The sequence below is a fragment of the Ornithorhynchus anatinus genome, chromosome 6 (assembly GCF_004115215.2).
Source record: "Ornithorhynchus anatinus isolate Pmale09 chromosome 6, mOrnAna1.pri.v4, whole genome shotgun sequence".
NCBI classification, from domain to species: Eukaryota; Metazoa; Chordata; class Mammalia; order Monotremata; family Ornithorhynchidae; genus Ornithorhynchus; species Ornithorhynchus anatinus.
In genome coordinates, this window is record NC_041733.1 from 16828384 (window position 1) to 16847221 (window position 18838).

Consider the following 18838-nt stretch of genomic DNA (forward strand, 5'->3'; position numbering starts at 1 on the left):
GGAAGATTTACATTTTTTTTTGAAAGTGACTTAGGCTGGCGAGTGGCATGAAAAAGAGTTTTTTTTCAGTCAGGAAAAAAAAAAACCTCTCCCATTTTAGGCCTTTTTTTCAGGTGTTGAAGCGATGGCTCCATGAGCTTGCCCTTTTAAACCCAAAGTGTTAGTGCAGTGTCCAGGGGGTGGTGAATTCCTCTTTTAGCCAAACCGGAAGGTTCAAGAACAACAAGCTTTCTATTTGTCCACTTGGCCCACTCCTGGAGAAGCAAATCTCTCGGACTCCATGATTAGCCATTCCGAATGAACAACCGCTATTTTAAAGGCGCTTTGGTTTTCTGGAAAATAGAGCAATGGCTAGGAAGTGAGGAAACTGTTTTGCTTTGGTTTTTTTTCACTCTGATTCTGTCTCTGTTCTGGTTCTCTCTGGGTGGTTGAACAAGCCTCCCAACCCACACTGGGTATTTCCTCCCTGTATGAGGATCAAAAAAAAGGACCTATTTTAAGTCATGGACAGGGTGGGTTTAGGAATGGTAATGGGCTTTGGGCACAAAAATGCCTTGTCAACGACCAGGAGTATTATTGCCAGGGCAATTATCTGCATCCTAAAAAGGGAGGTTTGTGAATAGTCTGCCACTTTTTTTCCTTTTGAGCCGGGCTTTCTGCTCTAGGGGCTGTTGTAGCTTGGGGACGTGGGGTTGAAATAACTGAACTAATTGTTTCTTTTTCTCCTCTTTCTCCCCCACCCCCTTACTAATCATGCAGCTCACTCTGGTGACGAGATTACTCGGTACTTAGATCACCTTTTGGAACACACTACTCCCAGGCCCAAACTGCCCCCTACGGCCCAGAAGGGAGGGCTGAGTCGGTTCCGAGCGGCCGTGCAAACCACCCGTGACTTCATGTCCTTGGTGACCCAGGCCAAGGACCTGCATGTACAGAGTGAGTAGCGCACGGGGGCTCGGAGGCTATGACAAGCAGCGTGGCTTAGTGGATGCAGCACGGGTCTGGGAGTCAGGAGGACCTGGGTTCTAATCCTGGCACCGCCACATGTCTGCGGTGTAACCTCGGGCAAGTCATTTCACTTCTCTGGGCCACAGTTCCCTGATCTGTAAAATGGGGATTAAGAGTGCGAGCCCCATGTGGGACAGGAACTGTGTCCAGCCTGATTAACTTGTGTCTACACTAGTGTTTAGAACAGCGCTTGGTACATAGTAAGCACTTAATAAGTACAATAATAATAATAATGTGAAACGGGGACTGTGACCAGCCTAATGATCTTGTATCTGCTTCATTATCGGGAAGCAGCGGGGCTTAGTGGAAAGAGCACAGTCTTGGGAGTCAGAGGTCGTGGGTTCTAATTCAGGATCCGCCACTTGTCAGCTGTGCGACTTCGGGCGAGTCACTTAACTTCTCTCTGCCTCAGTGACCTCATCTGTGAAATGGGGATTAAGATTGTGAGCCCCACGTGGGACTACCTGATGACCATGTATCTATCCCACCACTTAGAACAGTGCTTGGCACATAGTAAGTGCTAAACAAATACCGTCATTATTATTATCATTATGAATGTCAGCCTGGCTCAGTGGAAAGAGCCCGGGCTTGGAAGTCAGAGATCATGAGTTCGAATCCTGGCTCTGCCACTTGTCAGCTGTGTGACTGTGGGCAAGTCACTTCACTTCTCTGTGCCTCAGTTACCTCATCTGTAAAATGGGGATTAACTGTGAACCTCACGTGGGACAACCTGATTACCCTGTATCTACCCCAGCGCTTCCAACAGTGCTCTGCACATAGTAAGCGCTTAGCAAATAACAACATTATTATTAATGTATTTATCCCAGTGCTTAGAACAGTGTTTGGCACATAGTAAGCACTACCAAGTACTATTAATATTAATATTTCAGGGACAGTAGAGCTCAGCTGTGGGCAATGGCTTCTCTAGTGGTCTAGTGGAAAAGGCCCCAGGATTGGGATCCAGTGAACCTGGGTTCTAATTCCAGCTCCACCACTTACCTGTTGGGTGACCTTGGGCAAGAATAATAATAAAATAATAATAGTAATGGCACATAGTGCTTAACAAATACCATAAAAAGGCAATACTGCCCTTAGAGCACTTGGGCTCCCAGAAGATATATTTCCAGTTGTAATGCTACTGAGGGAACCTGTTTAGGTAGGAGCTCTGCTTGTCAAAAAAGAAGTAAGATGGTGGTTTCCAAAAGCCAGGTTTTTCTCCTCTTCCAAAGGGTCACAGTCTCCTGTCCCTTACTCTGCTTCAGAAGTGTGTGCAGTATATGATGCAGCCTGACCAGGTGTTTTGACAGAACTTGATTTTTTTTTTAAATGGCATATATGTGCTTACTTTGTGTTCTAAGAGTGAGGTAGGTACAAGTTAATTAGGTCAGGCACAGTTTCTGTCCCACTTGGGGCTCACAGTCTCAGTAGGAGGGAGAACAGGTATTTAATTTCCATTTTACAGTTGAGGAAGCTGAGGCACAGAGAAGTAAAGTCACTTGCCCAAGGTCACACAGAAGGCGATTGGCAGAGCTGGGATTAAAACCCAGGTCCTCTGATTCCCAGGCCCGTGCACTTTCCACTAGACCACACTGCTTCTGTTGGACGTTTCCTTGCAGCGCAAAGGCTCCTTGGATATCTAACTGAAGAGGCAGAAAAATCCACCCCCACCTCCCATGACTGAGTTTTCTGCTTCTAAGGCCCTAGGCATTAACTCCCACCTCCCATGACTGAGTTTTCTGCTTCTAAGGCCCTAGGCATTAACTCTCTAAACTGAGGGCAGGAAAACTCCAGAAGTGCATGTTTACATTGCCTAAAACTCACTGACCGGGACTAACCAAGGGATATAGCTATCGTCAGCACTGGTAGTGAGTATTCTCTTTGCAATCAGGAAGTAAAATAGTAGCAAGATCCTTTAGATTTTCCCTCTGCGTGAAGGAGAGCGGATGTGTTGGCTTGTTTTCAAGAGTCCACTTCATTCAGATGAGCTTATCCGGGGTCAAGAAGTGGCCCTGAGTGGTGAGTGGTGAGTTCTCTGGACTGGTAATGGGCAGGTGAGAAGCAGTGTTGTCTGGTGGGAAGTACACGGGTCTTGAGTTCAAATGCCGGCTCTGCCGCTTGCCTGCTTAGTGACTTTGGATGAGTCATTGAACTTCTCTGTGCCTTAGTTTCCTCATGTGCAATATGTTATTCCCCTTAGACTGTGAGCCTCAAATGGGACAGGGATTTTATCCAACCTGATTATCCTGTATCTACTCTAGTTTATGGCACAGAGCAAGCGTTTAACAAATGTTTTTAGTATTTATTATTATTATTATTATTATTACATGATACTAGCCCAGGCTCTCCAGTAGCTAGTCATAACCTAGTTTCTACCTCTGGAAAAGGGCAGAAGTAAGCAAATCATCTTTAACTGTAGAGGTACTTAACTAGCAAAGCTCTTTAACGGACATAGCAAGTCTGTTTGTTTCCTGACCAGGGCCACAGCATTGATGGGGCCTTCCACTTATTCTTACAAAAAACCTAGCGGTACAGAACCAAAATTCTGAATCTGGAATACAGCTAACCGGTATGAGAGAACTCTGCGTAGTGATTGTACTGACAGAATCTGAAACTGGCTCCCACAAGGCGATATGAGGACCCAGGTGATTCGAGAACCTATCTCGTTTCCACATCTCCTCTCCAGGTTTTAATAACAAGAAACGGCAATTTTTTTTTTAATCCTTGCAGGTACACAGAGGTGCTTAGTAAGCTATGATGTGATTCTGATTCAAGCAGGAATTTCTCACCATTTCAGATTAAACCCTCCGTGTGCCTAGCGTGTTTCAGCGTGTCCTGTCCCATTGCCTGACTGTTTTAAATGGTTTTTTGCAGATGTTCACATGTATCTTCCTACAAAGTTATTTCAGGATTCCCAGCCTTCGTTGAAGTTACTGGATTCCCCACAACTTGCTTCCACCGACGAACAGGTAATCTTACGGGAAGCATTTTCATCAGCTGTTGAGTCAAGCTGCTGACTCCCTTGTTGGATACCTCTTTGGGTCCCACCTGGAAATGATGAAACTGAAATGATGAAACTCTGGTTTTTTCTGTTCATGCTGGAGTGAGATGACCTGGAACAGTGCTGATGCTCTGTGATCTTGGGCAAGTCATTTAAATCCTCTGTGCTTCAGTTTCCAAATCTGTTCAATGGACATTCATTACCTCTTCTCTCTCCCGCTTAGACTGTGAGTCCCATGTGAGACAAAGCCTGTATCCGATCTTGGTTTGTGTAATAATAATAATTGTGATATTTGATAAGCACTTATATGTCAAGCACTGTTCTAAGGTCTGGGGTGGATACAAGCTAATTGCGTTCCACATGGGATTCTAAGTCTAAGTAGGAGGGAGAACGGATTTTGAGTTGTCATTTTGCATAGAGAAGTTAAGTGACTTGCCTCAGGTCACACAGCAGACAAGCGACAGAGCTCGGATTAGAACCCAGGTCCCCGGCCCGGGTGTTTTCATTCATTCATTCAGTAGTATTCATTGAGCGCTTTCCACTAGGCTAAGGAAATGTGCCTTGCCTGAGGTGAGGGGCTATGTTCCTCAGCGCTGCACATAGTAAGCGCATGACAAATACAATTATTATTGTTACCGTTATCCAGGTTCTCGGTGAGTTTGAATATTTTCAAAGGGTTCTGGTTTTATGTAGCTTCAGTATTGTCATGCTCACAAGCTTCGAAACTTTAAGCTGTGTTTGGCTTTGCCTTTTCTCTCCCCTGAAGGGCAGTGCAAACAGATTGGGCCTGTTGTGATCTTAGAGGGAAGGGAAGCTGGGATTGCTTCACTGAAAGATGCTTTTGTCCTGGAGCTCTTTAACTTTCTGCCGTTTCCAATGGAAGGTTCCCTCCGTCCGTGTGGAAATGCACCTTCCCAGAGACCAGTCTGGAGAAGTGGACTTCAGGGCTTTAGCCGATCAGCTGCGAGATTGCCCGAGCTTACAAGACCAGGCCGACATCCTCTACATGCTCTACACCATGAAGTACGTGACTGTCGTTTTCCATATTCTACCCCGAAGGGCTCGGCTCGGTTCCCCGAACCGAAGTCCGAAAGAGAGAACGCACTGACTCTTGACGAAAGGGTGTGAAAAATGCTTTGTCTCACCACTCGTGCAGAGAAGCAGCGTGGCTCAGTGGAAAGAGCACGGGCTTTGGAGTCAGGGCTCATGAGTTCGAATCCCAGCTCTGCCACTTGTCGGCTGTGTGACTGTGGGCAAGTCACTTCACTTCTCTGTGCCTCAGTTCCCTCATCTGTAAAATGGGGATTAAGACTGTGAGCCCCACGTGGGACAACCTGATTCCCCTATGTCTACCCCAGCGCTTAGAACAGTGCTCGGCACATAGTAAGCGCTTAACAAATACCAACATTATTATTATTATTATTATCGTGCTTCTGTCGATTTCGTTTTGGGTTGGGAAGGAGGGGGTGGTTCAGGCCAAAGGCGGCACTTCTTAAATGTTTATAGCCAGATAGTCAAAAGTGGGGAAGCCTGCATCTGCTACGTGCTCACCCTCTGACCAGTCAACATGGTTTCTCCGTGGCACTGACCTTATTAGCCCGCAGCTGTAGGTATCTTTAATTGCTTGCCCTCTACTATGACACTCATCTTGCCATCGTAGACCTCCCTATTGGTATTCTGATACTTTCACCAAAAGAAGCAGGGTGGCCTAGTGGAAAAAACATGGACCTAGGAGTCTGAAGGACCTGGGTTCTAATCCTGGCTCCACCACGTCTGCTATTTGACCTCAGTCAAGTCATTTAAACATCTCTGGGCCTCAGTTACCTCATCTGTAAAATGAGGATTGATTGTGAGCCACAGGTGGGATAGGATTGTGTCCAAACTGACTAAGTTTGTATCTACCCCAGCGTTTAGTACAGTGCTTGGCCCGAAGTAAGCATTTAACAAGACCTGGGTTCCAGTCCCAGCACTTGTCTGAGGTGTGATCTTGGGTAAGTGGCTTCACTTCTCTGCGCCTCAGCTACCTCATCTGTAAAATGGGGATTAAGGTTGTGAACCCCATGTGGGACTTGGATTGGGTCCAACCTGATTAGCTTGTATTTACCCTGGCACTTAGTACAGTGCCTGGCACATGGTAAGTGCTTAACAAATACCATTAAAAAAAACCAAAAACACTACCTCACAAGATGAGTTTATGTTCCCAGGGTTTGGTCACCTCTAATCCAATGCTTAGGAATTCAAATCTTGGCTCTGGAGATTTCTCTTCCTCTCCCTTGGCACAGCGAATGGTCTTAGCTATTTAACTGTCCAAACTTGGTGAGCGACAGAGGCTTTGCTGGGAGATTTATCAAGAATAATAATGGCAGTTGCCAAATGCTCATTATTTGCCAGGCACTGCAATAGATACAAAACAATTAGGTTGGACACGGTCCTTGTCCCACCTAAGGCTCAGGGTTGAGCTAGAGAAGTAGAATTTTATCTCATTTTATAGATGAGGAAGCAGGCTAAGAGACGTTAATTGACGTAAGTCACAAGGTCACACAGCAGGCACGTGGCAGAGCCAGGATTAGAATGCAGATCTTCTGATTCCTAGTCCCATGCTCTTTCCACCAGGCCACACTGCTTCCCAAACCCAAAAAAGTATTAACCCTGTCTTCTCCTGAGCAGGCAGTATGCATTTTCCCTCTCTGCTTAGCTGGCGGTGATTGGTGGGGCTTTACTGGTAACACACCCCACCCCTCCTTTCTAATTCAGGGGTCCCGATTGGGATACCGAGATCTACGACGAAGGGGGAGCCACGGTCAGAGAGCTCCTCGTTGAGCTGTACGGCAAGGTGGGAGACAGTCGCCAATGGGGCCTGATCCGCTACATCTCTGGGATCCTGAGGAAGAAGGCGGAAGCCCTTGATGAGGTGACGCGGCTTCTCGGCGCTTCCTTTCCCTGCAGTGCGGGCTGGGTGGTGGGAGCGCCTCTCTTTGAAGTGTTCGAAGAGCCGAGGGAATATATGCCAGGCACTTTACTCGGCACTAGGGATGGACACAGTCTCTGTCCCGTATGGGGCTCACAGCCATAATCCCCATTTTACAGATAAGGTAACGGGAACAGAGAAGTGAAGTGAGTTGCCCATGGTCACGCAGCGGACAAGTCGTGGAGCCAGGAGTAGAACACAGGTCCTTTGACTCCCAGGCCTGTGCTCTTTACACTAGGCCACGCTACTTCATTTCCCCAATTATTCACCCTCCCTTGTGCATTCCTCTCAGGGTCGCACCTAGAGAGTGTCCAGGACCCTACCAGTCTGGGACTGTGGGAGGGAGAGTCAAGCAGAGGCCTACCCATTCCATTCCAAGCTTGGGCAGTGGCTAGCGAGTGGAAGGCAAACTGCTACAAGTCAAAACTCCCCGTACTGGGTAGCAGCGACACGGGAGAGAGTCGAGGGCGGAGACTCAGGTTTACTGCGCGGAAGAAGGGAAGGGGCCGTCCTGGTATCCGGCTCGGGCTTAAGGATTCCCCTCCACGGTATCAGCGGGGACGGGCAAACCGCTTCATGAATGCTCTCCCCAAACCCTGCAGCTTCTCTCCGTCTTAGCTCACCTCGCTCCTCTCCCTCCTCAACCCAGCGTCCACTCGCTGTACCTCGATCTCGGCTCTCTAAGCCGTCGACCTCTTGCTCTTCGCCTCTCCCCGCAATCAAAGCCCCACGAAGATCATATCTCTTCCGGGAAGCCTTCCCTTGACTAACTTCTCATCTCTCTTCCCTTCAGATTCACCTTCGCACTTTAAATCCCTACCCCCTAAATACTGAAGTCCTCACTCCAGCCTCAGCCCCACTGCACTTACATACATATCTTTATTCTCGGCTGCTTCCCCTCCCTGTAATTTATATCTTTACTTCCTGACGAGATTATAAACTCCTCAAAGGCAGGGCGCATGTCTGTCAACTCCACTGCACTCTCCTAAGTGCTCAGTACGGTGCCCTGCACACATGGCAAGCACTCAATAAATACAACCGATCGATCGAGAGTTCATTCAGTCGTATTTATTGAGCTCTTACTGTGTTCAGAGTACAATTGGGAAGTACAATTCAGCAATAAAGAGATGTTCCCATTAGACTGTGCCTCACCTGGTCCTGGGTCTTACTTCATTTGGACCTCACGACTCCTCTTTTGGTTCATTTTATGCCCCACGCCTTAGTTTCCCATGGATAAAAAAAGAGTAGAAAGTCACCCCTCCCCATCACCCCTCTCCCAATTAAATTGAGCTTGGGAAAATGCTCCATGTAAATGCGATATATCATAATTTTCCTTCTAAGGCCCAGGTCCGCGATACATGCCATTCTACGATACTGAATGTTCCCTCTTAAAACATTTTTTAATGGTTCCCCCTGTTGGAATCCCTTTCAGCTGTCTTATCGTATGGGTGTCGGACAATGATCTTTTTAAATAAGGATGATATCTTGGGAAGGGAATGGAAAGTTATGGATTTATGATTAGGACCGAGAGATCTGACTCTGTCATTCGGAAAAACTCTCAGGCGAGACCATCTTTAAAAATGTTTTTCTTGTATTAAACCAGCTATCACACATGCGGGTACGTGCCTTGCCAGTAACCCACGCGTACGTATCGACTTACATATCCTGTGACTTAAAGCACGCGCTCGTCTCCATTTCCACTCTTCCTTCTCGGTGGCCCGTTCCGTTCTCGGTGGGCTACAGCAGAGCAAATCCCTCAGCCTTCCTTCATAAGCCATTCCGGCATTTAGGTCTCTTCTGGATTCACATCACAAAATGGTGGCAGACAGTAAAAAGCTATGTTTGTTTTTATGTGTTGTGGTTTTTTTTTTAGCATCTTTTGACAATAATAGTAGAAAGGATAATGGTATTTATTAAGCCCGTGTGGAGTGCAGTGCACACTACTGAGTGCTTGGGTAAGGGAAACAGAAGCCAAGGATTTAATCCTTGTCCAGGGAGTCTTTCCGTTCTAATGGATAGCAAAGTAATGCAATAGCAGATGTAAATTGGGAAGCCACTTTAGTGCTTATAGTCTTTTCCACTCTCAGTTTCTGGAATGGAATCAACTCGTGGTATGCTAATAGTACAGCACAGATTTGTGGAAATCATGGCATTCTTAATAGCCTGTAAGAGAACCAGGATTTCTTTTTGTTTTGTTTTATTTAAATGGTGTTTGTTAAGAGGTTACTGTGTTTAGTAACTAAAGTGACAGGACAGGCAAGTCAGACACAGTCCCTGTCTTACACAAGGGTCACAATCTAAGTCCGAGGGAAGAGGATTTGATCCCCATTTTCCAGATAACTGAGGCACAGAGAAGTTAAGTGACTTGCCCCAGGTCAAGCAGCAGACTTGTGGCAGAGCTGGGATTAGAACCCAGGTCCCCTGACTCCCGGGCCTGGGCTCTTTCCACTAGGCAACGCTGTCTCTTTTTGAAGCGTTCCAAGAGCCGAGGGACTATATGCCAGGCACTCGGCACTAGGGTTGGACACAGTCCCTGTCCCATATGGTGCTCACGGCCATAATCCCCATTTTACAGTTAAGGTAACGGGAACAGAGAAGTGACGTTAGTTGCCCAGGGTCACGCAGCAGACAAGTCGTGGAGCCAGGAGTAGAACACAAGTCCTCTGACTCCCAGGCCTGTGCTCTTTCCACTAGGCCACACTACTTCATTTCCCCAGATATTCACCCTCCCTTGTGTATTCCTCTCAGGGTCGCGTCTGGAGAGTGTCCAGTCCTCTACCAGTCTTGACTACGGGAGGGAGAGTCAAACAGAGGCCTACCCGTTCCATTCCTAGCTTGGCCAGTGGCTAGCGAGCGGCAGGCAATCTGCTACTAGTCAAAACGCCCCTGTGCTGGGCAGCGGCGGCATGGGAGACAGTCGAGGGTGGAGGCTCAGGTTTACTGTGTGGAGTGTGGAAGGAGGCAATGGAAATCACTTCCGTATTTTTACCAAGCAAACTCTCTGGATCCACTACCGGAACGATTGCTGATGGAGACGGGCCGTTCTGCGAGAGATGTGTCCATAGTGTCGCTATGGGTCGGACACGACTCGACGGCATAGGACAACAAAAACAACTTGTGCATTGCCCTGCACTTGATTCTGTACCCCTTAAGCCCTTTGATTGGCTCCCCTCCCCAACCCCACCTTACTTCTAAGCCCTTGGATTCTCAACCCACCTCCAGCCCCAGTTTATGTACAAATCTTTGCCATTTCCCCTATCTAAAATTAATTTTAATGTCTCCCCTCCTAGACTGTAAGCTGTTCGAGGGTAGGAATTGTAGCTACCCACTCTCTCATATTGTACCTCTCCCAAGTAACATTCAGTCGTATTTATTGTGCACTTCTTGTGTGCAGCGCACCGTACTGAGAACGCACGACGACAATAAACGGTCACATTCCCTGCCCACAACAAACATAGCCTAGTAGAAGGGATACGGGCTGGGAGAGGACCTAATCCCGGCCCGCCGCTTGTCAGCTGTGTGACCTTGGGCAAGTCACTTAATTATTCTGTGCCTCAGTTACCTCATCTATAAAATGGGCTTAAAGACTCTGAGCCCCATGCTCGTTGTCGGCAGGGCACGTCTCTCAATTCTGTTGTATTTTACTCTCCCAAAGGCTCGGTATAGTGCTCAATAATAGTGTTCATAGCGGGACATGGACTGCGTCCAACCTGATTAGCTTGTATCTACCCCAGTGCTTAGTACAGTGCCTGGCATATAGTAAGCACTTAACAGATACCATAAAAAAGCACTTAATACCGTGCTGAGCCCACAGTAAAGCGCTCAATAAATACATTAATCGGGAAAGATTACACAAGTGGGGAATTATTCAAGTTTGCCGGTTAAGAAGCTATCTTGGGGAAAGGGTTTGGTTTGAAATGAAAACAGGTCTTTGCGGGGAGGGTGGAGAAGTGGGAAGAGAAGCCGTCACGGTATTCGGGATGTCTGAGCAGTGGCTCTGGGGTTCGAGGAGGAGTGTGACGTTTTCAAGCCTGGTGTGTGACGGGTTTGTCCGTTTAGGCCTGCACCGACCTCCTTTCGCATCAGAAGCATCTGACGGTGGGACTTCCTCCAGAGCCTCGCGAGAAGACCATTTCTGCGTAAGTGGTCCCCTGGGATGGTACAGCTTTGCTTCACTGAACCCCCCTCCACCCCGGCCCCTCCTGCAAAATCTGTAGACGAGCTGTTGTGGCCCACCTTGCCTATCAGTGCGTAGCTGTCTCCCAGCCCTGGCATGGCTTTCCTACCCAAAAGATGCCAAATACATGATGAGATAGAGCCCGGGCCTGGGAATCAGAATAATAATGATGGCATCTGTTGAGTGCTTACTACGTGCAAAGCACTGTTCTAAGCACTAGGGAGGTACAAGGTGATCAGGTTGTCCCACGTGAGGCTCACAGTCTTAATCCCCATTTTACCGATGGGGTAACTGAGGCACAGAGAAGTTAGGTGATTTGCCCAAAGTCACACAGCTGACAAGTGGCGGAGTTGGGATCTGAACCCATGACCTCTGACTCCCAAGCCTGGGCTCTTTCCACTGAGCCATGATGACATGGGTTCTCATCCCAGCTCCGCCGCTGGTCTGCTCTGTGCCCTTGGGCAAGTCATTTCACTTCTCTGGGCCTCAGTTCCCTCATCTGGAAAATGGGGATTAAGACTGTGAGCCTATTTGGGACTGTATCCAACCTAATTATCTTGTATCTACCCCAGCGCTTCGAACAGTGCCTGGCACACAGTAAGCACTTAAAAAATACCATTATTATATATTATTCATATAATAATAATAATAATAAGTACATGCAGGAGAGGAAGATCTCATCCCTGCCTTCAGGCCTTGGGAGTTAAATAATAAATATGACGGTATTTATTAAGCACTTACTATGTTCCAAGCACTGTTCTAAGCACTGAGTGCTGTTGATGGGAGAGAGATGGGAGAAACACAAACATGTACCTAAGACCAAAGATGACAGATCCTAGGAGCAGATCCCAAACTGGCTTCAGATGTGGAGAGAGATACCCATAAGGGCTTAGAACAGTGCTCGGCACATAGTAAGCGCTTAACAAATACAGTAATATGAATGATTTATATCAATGGCCCCCGCTCTAGACTGTAAGCTCCTTCTGGGCCTCTGTCCTATTGTACTCTCCCAAGCGCTTAATCGGGGGTGGCGAAGGAGGGAAAGAAATTTAAGGGGACTCCGGGGCTATGGCGGAGGGGCTGCAAAGAGGGAGGGGGAGAGCATTAGGAGAGAAACAATGGTGAGCTGCAGCGTGGTGGTATATCACAGTGGCCTTTCTTTTCTCTTCCCTCAGTCCCCTGCCCTACGAAGAGCTCACTCAGCTGATCAATGAAGCCAGTGAGAACAATATGATGATTTCGATCCTTACGCAGGTGAGCAAAATTCAGTCAGGCATCAAGGATCCCAGACCTAGAGGTCACTTGGAAACAGTGGTTGGGAGATACAGGATGGGAAGGGGGACGTGGCCTTGGGAATATTGATACTTGGGAGAAGCAGCATAGCCTAATGGCAAGAGCACGGGCTCTGGAGTCAGAGGACGTGGATTCTAATCCCAGCTCCAGCACCTGTCTGCTGTGTGACCTTGGGTAAGTCACTTCACTTCTCTGTGAGTCAATGACCTCATCTGAAAAATGAGGATAAAGACTGAGCCCCTCGTGGGATAATAATAATAATGTTGGTCTTTGTTAAGCGCTTACTATGTGCAGAGCACTGTTCTAAGCGCTGGGGTAGACATAGGGGAATCAGGTTGTCCCACATAGGGGCTCACAGTCTTAATCCCCATTTTACAGATGAGGTAACTGAGGCCCAGAGAAGTTAAGTGGCTTGCCCACAGTCACACAGCTGACAAGTGGCAGAGCTGGGATTCGAACTCATGACCTCTGACTCCAAAGCCCATGCTCTTTCCACTGAGCCACGCTGCTTCTCTACGGAGACTGCCTCCAATCTGATTAGAGAAGCAGCGTAGCTTAGTGGCAAGAGCACAGTCTTGGGAGCCAGAGGATGTGGCTTCTAATCCCGGCTCCGCCATTTATCAGTTGTGTGACTTTGGGCAAGTCACTTCACTTCTCTGTGCCTCAGTTACCTCTTCTATAAAATGGGGATTAAGACTGTGAGCCCCACCTGGGACAACCTGATTACCTAGTATTTACCCCAGCGCTTAGAACGGTGCTTGGCACACAGTAAGCGCTTAATGAAATACCATCATTATTATTATTATTACCTCGTATCTACCCCAGTGCTTAGATCAGCGCTCGGCTCGTAATAAGCGCTTAACAAATGCCATAATTATTATTACTGTTATTACTGATGGGTTTTTCCCCCTTAATGACTCGCAGGAGATAATGGTGTACCTGGCCATGTATATGAGAACCCAGCCCACCCTGTTCGCCGAGATGTTTCGGCTCCGGATCGGTCTGATCATCCAAGTTATGGCCACGGAGCTGGCCCAGTCCCTCCACTGCTCGGGTACGTGTCTCGGGCCCTCTCCCGAATGCTTCTCACAGCTCCAGAAGCGCACAGGGTGACGGTGGCTCGTTTAGACCCGAGCCAAAACTGTCCCTAAACCTGGGAGCGGCCAGCGTTGGGAGTTCGCGGTTGCTGGCCTCTATTTGGGTTGGGGTTCGGGGTTTGGCAAGGCCTGCCTGTATGGTCTGCTCGTTTGGGGATGTTGGGGAGGGTCTCACAGAGCTGAGGGTACGACTTTCTCCTCACATCCAACACCTCCGCCCCCGGCAGACTTTTTTTTTTGTCTTTGTGGCACTTGTTAAGCACTTACTATGTGTCAAGCACTGTACTAAGCTTTAAGGTAGATACAAGATAATCAGTTCATCCTCGTCCCACATGGGGATCAGAGTCTTAAATAGAAGGGGGGAGAATTTAATCCCCATATTACAGATGAGGGAATTGAGGCACAGAAGTGAAGCGCCTTGCCCAAGGTCAAGCAGACAAGTGGCGGTGTCAGAATTAGAACCCAGGTCCTCTGAGTCCCAGGCCTGTGTTTTATCGACCGGGCCACGCTGCTTCCGGGGCTTGGGTGGACTTAGCCAAGAGCTCCTTGACCCATGTCCCTTGAGCTCTGCAGAAGTCCAGAGCCTCAGCTGGGTCACCCTCAACTCAGGAACTGTGTAAGGAAGCAGCGTGATCTAATGAATAGAGCACAGGCCTGGGAGTCAGAAGGACCTAAATTCAAATCCCAGCTCTGTGACCTTGGGCAAGTCACATCACTCCTGGGCCTCAGTTCCCTCATCTGAAAATGGGGATTAAGACCGTGATGTAGGATGTGGATTGTGTCCAACCTGATTAACTTGCATCTACCCCAGAGCTCAATACAGTGCCTGGCACATAATAAACGCTTAACAAATACCATTTTAAAAATGAAAAAACTGTCGAGTGGCCTTGGCTCAACCTAAAAAAAAGATAGAAGTTCTTGAACTCCCTCTCTTGGGTAAAACTGGCTTCTCTTTACCCTGATCTCCTTTGACGTCGGAGCTGCGTTCTGGGAAAAGGCAGCAGACCCAGATCTGTCTTCGGTTTAGCAGCTGCCATAGGCTGATTCTGCTTTCTGAGCAGTTCGGGCCCCTGGTGTCAGCTGGTTACTATGGTAATCGGAGCCGGGACTGAAATAATGACCAGCTGACGTGGCAAGATCTCTGCAACCAGAAACTCCGGGCTTCGGCTGTCAGTGGAAGACGGTGCCATACTCTTAGCTTTTTATGGCCCGTTTCTAGACCGTCCCCACCCTCAGCGTGCTAATGCCTGGGGCCAGCTGCTAGTGGAGTTTCTCTAAATCTGTGCCTGGCGGGCATGGGTGTACCTGATGGAGTTGGTTTTACCAATTAATCAGCGGTATTTATCGAGCGCTTACTGTGTGCAGAGCACTGGACTAAGCACTCGGGACAATACAGTTCGTATATTCTCTGCCCACAACGAGTTTACAGTCTAGGTGGGGAGACAGACCATTTATATTATGATAAATAATTTGTAATATCTAATATATAAATGTGTACATAAGTGCTGAGCGTAGAGTGAATACCAAATGCCCGAAGGCATTCCTGTGCAAACACCACCCGTGAACTTTTTGCTCACCCAAAAGTTCTGGTAGGTGACTGTTTCTCCTCTGGGCACATTTCAGTAGCATTTATTTGGCGAGAATGAATTTATCTGCATCTATGCCTAACATGCTCCTCACAGCTTACAACTAAACTCCCGGGTGAACTCAGTCTTCCAAGTGCAGGGTAAACATTAGAAGGGAGGAGGCCGTATATAGATAGTCTCTCCTTCCCTTTTTCATTCATTCCGTCGTATTTATTGAGCGCTTACTGTGTGCAACGCACTGTACTTTTTCCATGGTGTTTAGTGAGCACGATACACTCAGCGCTGGAGCCAAAATAATGAGCTCACACAACATTAACAGTCTAAGGGATTGGAGGAGGGGGTGCTTTCAGGGGTGTGTTAGATAGCAGCCTTCCCGTAGTAGAGCTGATCGACTATAACTTCCCGGGGGGTGGCTCGAAGTTCTAATCCTAAAATATGGTGGTAAAGGAGCTGGATCATCCCGTCTGTCACTCTGACCCACTGTTTGTTGCGTTCAGCCGAAGAAGCCACCGAGAGCCTGATGAATCTCAGCCCTTCGGCCATGAAGAATCTTCTACATCACATTCTCAGCGGCAAAGAGTTTGGGGTGGAGAGAAGCGGTAAGACGAAAAGTTCGACTGCAGTCCGAAGGAGTTTCCAAATAAAATCCTCCTTTCCCGTCGGACTCCTTAATGAGACAGGAAATTGGTTTTCTTCCTTTCTTTCTCCCATCCCTTTCGTCGGTGTCCTGTGGCCAACACCCACCCCTAACAATTCTACCCTGAGTGCTCATTTGCACAGATATCAATTAATGGTCTTTAGTCAATCAATCCCCTGTATTTACTGAGCGCTTACTATTTGCAGCGCCCTGTACTGAGTGCTTGAGAGAGTACAATATAGCGGAGTTGGTAGACTTGTTCCCTGCCCACAGAGAACTTACAGGCTAGAGATAGTACATATCACATAGTACAATGCCTGGCACATAGCAATTGCTTAACAAATACCACTAATATTATTACTATTGAGGAGGAGGAGGACAGATCCATGACCCTGCTTATCCTTTCTCCCTCCCATCTGCGGCCGTGTAGTACGTCCCCTGGATTCGGCCACCAGTCCGGCCATTTCCATCCATGAGGTAGGTGCCGTCGGCGCCACGAAGACTGAGCGGACGGGAATCATGCAGCTGAAGAGCGAGATAAAGCAGGTGAGGAGCTCGCCGGACCAGGCTCCGAGGCCAATTGTTCCGGAGTCATCCTTTGTCGGGATCGTTTATCGTGTCTCACCTCCTGAGCTGTCTCCACCCCCTCTTTATTTTCCAGGTGGATTTGCGGAGACTGTCTGTCTCGCCTGAGAGTCAGGTGAAATATGAGGGTTTCCCTAACAGTTTAACACACCTGGTTTGCAGTGCAAGCATGTTAAATTGAGGCAGCAAACAGTAGAAGAGCCAACTGGGTCTTGAACAGTCATTTTTAGCATTAATTTTGCCTTTTCGGAGAGTGATAATTTGCCGCTTCAGCTGTTGGCAAGAATAATTCGCAGATCACCGATGGAAGTGGAATCACTAGTTTTCGGGGACTTGGTCGGGTGCGTTGCTGCTCCGTTAATTCTTTGCCAAACTGAGCTTAGTTTCTCGACTGTTGACATGGGGTCATTAGAGGGCATCCAGATGAGATCAGGGCCAATGTCTGCTTGCCAGAAATTTTCCCTGTTTGCAAGAACCTTCCCTGGCCGTTCTCTTCTCTCCCCACTCTATTTCCCTCATAAGTCCTCACAGCTCTAAGCATATAGGTGTTCTCCTCACCACAGCATTTATGTACCTATCTTTATGCTTTTTTGTTTATTTGCTTTTTCAATGGCATTTATGAAGCACTCACTATGCGCCAGGCACTTTACTAAGTGCTGGGGTAGACACACGTTAATCAGGTTGGACACGATCCACGTCCCACCTGGGGCTCACTGTCTTAATTCCCGTTTTGCAGTTGAGGTAATTGAGGCGGAGAGAAGTTAAGTGACTTGCCCTAGGTCACACAGCAGACAAGGGGAGGAGGTGGGATTTGAACCCAGGTCCTTCTGACTCCCAGGCTCTTTCTCTATCCACTAGGCTATGCTGCTTCTCAGTTGTTTCCCCTACCTGTAATTTATTTTAGTGTCTGTCTCCCCTGCTAGCCCGTTAGCTCCTCGAGGGCAGGGATGATGTCTTCTAACTCTAGTGTGTTCTCCCAAGCACTTAGTACAGTGCTGAGCCTGGAATAGGTGCTCAATATATTACTGATTGACTGCTCGTGGAGAGGGTTACATGTACCAACTGTGTTGTACTTTCCCAAGCACTTAGTACAGCGCTCCGCACACAATAAGCATCAATAAATGTCACCGGTTGATTGTCGTTTCTCTAGAAGCTGAGGACCTGGTGCCTGCAAAGCCCTGTGCTAGGTGCTTGGGAGAGTAAAGGATAATTACTTTTACTCTCTGCTTTCGAGGACCAACCCCAATTGTATACATTCAAGAAGTAGCGGTGATAGTATTCAGTGCCTATTACGAGCAAAGTTTTATACCAAATGCTGGGAGAAATGCACTGATGATAGGATGAGACGTGGTGAGCTAAAGTCATAAATGAATAAATTAGATAAGAGAACTGAGAATCAGTCTTGGCTGCAAGCAGATTTCTTCTGGAAAGTGCTTATAGATCAGATTTGAAATGAAAGAGCTACATTTAATCCTGGAGTTGAACTGCTTTCATCCAGTCTTATTTATTGAGCACTTGCGTGTGCAAAGCACTGCACTAAGTGCTTGGGAGAGTACAATATAACAACAGATACATTTCTGCCCACAGTGAGCTCACAGTTTAGAGGGGGATGTGGACATTAATATAAATAGATTCATAAATTACAGATCTATATATGCTGTGAGAACTTCTTTTTAAACTTATTTTGGTACAACTCCTACATGTCTTGACAGGGTAACTAACCAAACACCTTAGAATGGAAAATCGTTACAGAATGCCATAATCTGAAATTCATGTCCCTTGCCATTTTGGCGTGATAATACAGGCCTGTTTTTAAACTTGACAAAACTTTATCCCATTATCCTTCAAGGGAAACTAACTATAGTGCATTTAGTACTATAGTTTGGGAAAAGAGGAGAAAATAAATCCTTCAAATCTTTCTTCAGTTTATTTGTTTTACTTGTCGTAGATTATTGGATGCCTAGCTCGCTTTTCATTGGCCTGACTCACTTCCCTAACCTCCATTACATTAAAACCACCAATCAATGGTAATTACTGAGAGCTTATTTTGTGCAGAACACTGTACCAAGCAGTCGGGAGAGTAAATAGACACAATTCTTGCTCTCAAGAATTAAACACCAGTCGTCCAGTGACTTTATTTCATTTTTCCAATGTGGTCGATTCTATACTCTACAAGGACCATTTGCAATTTCCACTTATGTATTCTTTCCCGGAACTTAGTTCAGTGCTCTGCACACAGCATGCACTTGATAAATACTATTAGCCCGACTAATTCTTTAGCTTTGTAGCTGTTTGAGTGGTTAACAATTTCGCACCCGCTAAATGCGTAGCTTTTTGTATTGCCGTTGCCTCGTCCCTTTGGGATCTCATTCTCTATTTTCTTTCCCAGCCCTGCGGCGGGCCGAGTCTCAGTCTAGATCCGACGTCCCCGGCTTTGCTGGTAATTGTTGACCCCTTCAGCTCTTTGCCTTGATGTACTGTTTCTTTCC

General features: G+C 47.3%; 1 protein-coding gene and 1 non-coding gene across 6 annotated transcripts in view; both read left to right on the forward strand.

Moving 5' to 3' along the window:
* Positions 1 to 18838, forward strand: part of PHKA1 (phosphorylase kinase regulatory subunit alpha 1) — a 63669-nt gene that overhangs the window by 32371 nt on the left and 12460 nt on the right. Inside the window, exons 19-29 of one of the 5 annotated variants that reach the window (XM_029067607.2) lie at positions 760 to 936; positions 3880 to 3974; positions 4890 to 5029; positions 6761 to 6917; positions 11034 to 11113; positions 12327 to 12405; positions 13369 to 13498; positions 15625 to 15726; positions 16195 to 16310; positions 16426 to 16464; positions 18739 to 18789. In XM_029067607.2, the coding sequence (XP_028923440.1) occupies positions 760 to 936; positions 3880 to 3974; positions 4890 to 5029; positions 6761 to 6917; positions 11034 to 11113; positions 12327 to 12405; positions 13369 to 13498; positions 15625 to 15726; positions 16195 to 16310; positions 16426 to 16464; positions 18739 to 18789 (1166 nt within the window). The remainder of the gene's footprint in view (positions 1 to 759; positions 937 to 3879; positions 3975 to 4889; positions 5030 to 6760; positions 6918 to 11033; positions 11114 to 12326; positions 12406 to 13368; positions 13499 to 15624; positions 15727 to 16194; positions 16311 to 16425; positions 16465 to 18738; positions 18790 to 18838) is intronic. The other 4 variants (XM_029067608.2, XM_029067611.2, XM_029067610.2 and 1 more) reach the window with 4 other exon arrangements.
* LOC114813062 lies at positions 9713 to 9850 on the forward strand. The gene has a single exon (XR_003760674.1). It is a non-coding gene; the product is annotated as a small nucleolar RNA SNORA7 (small nucleolar RNA).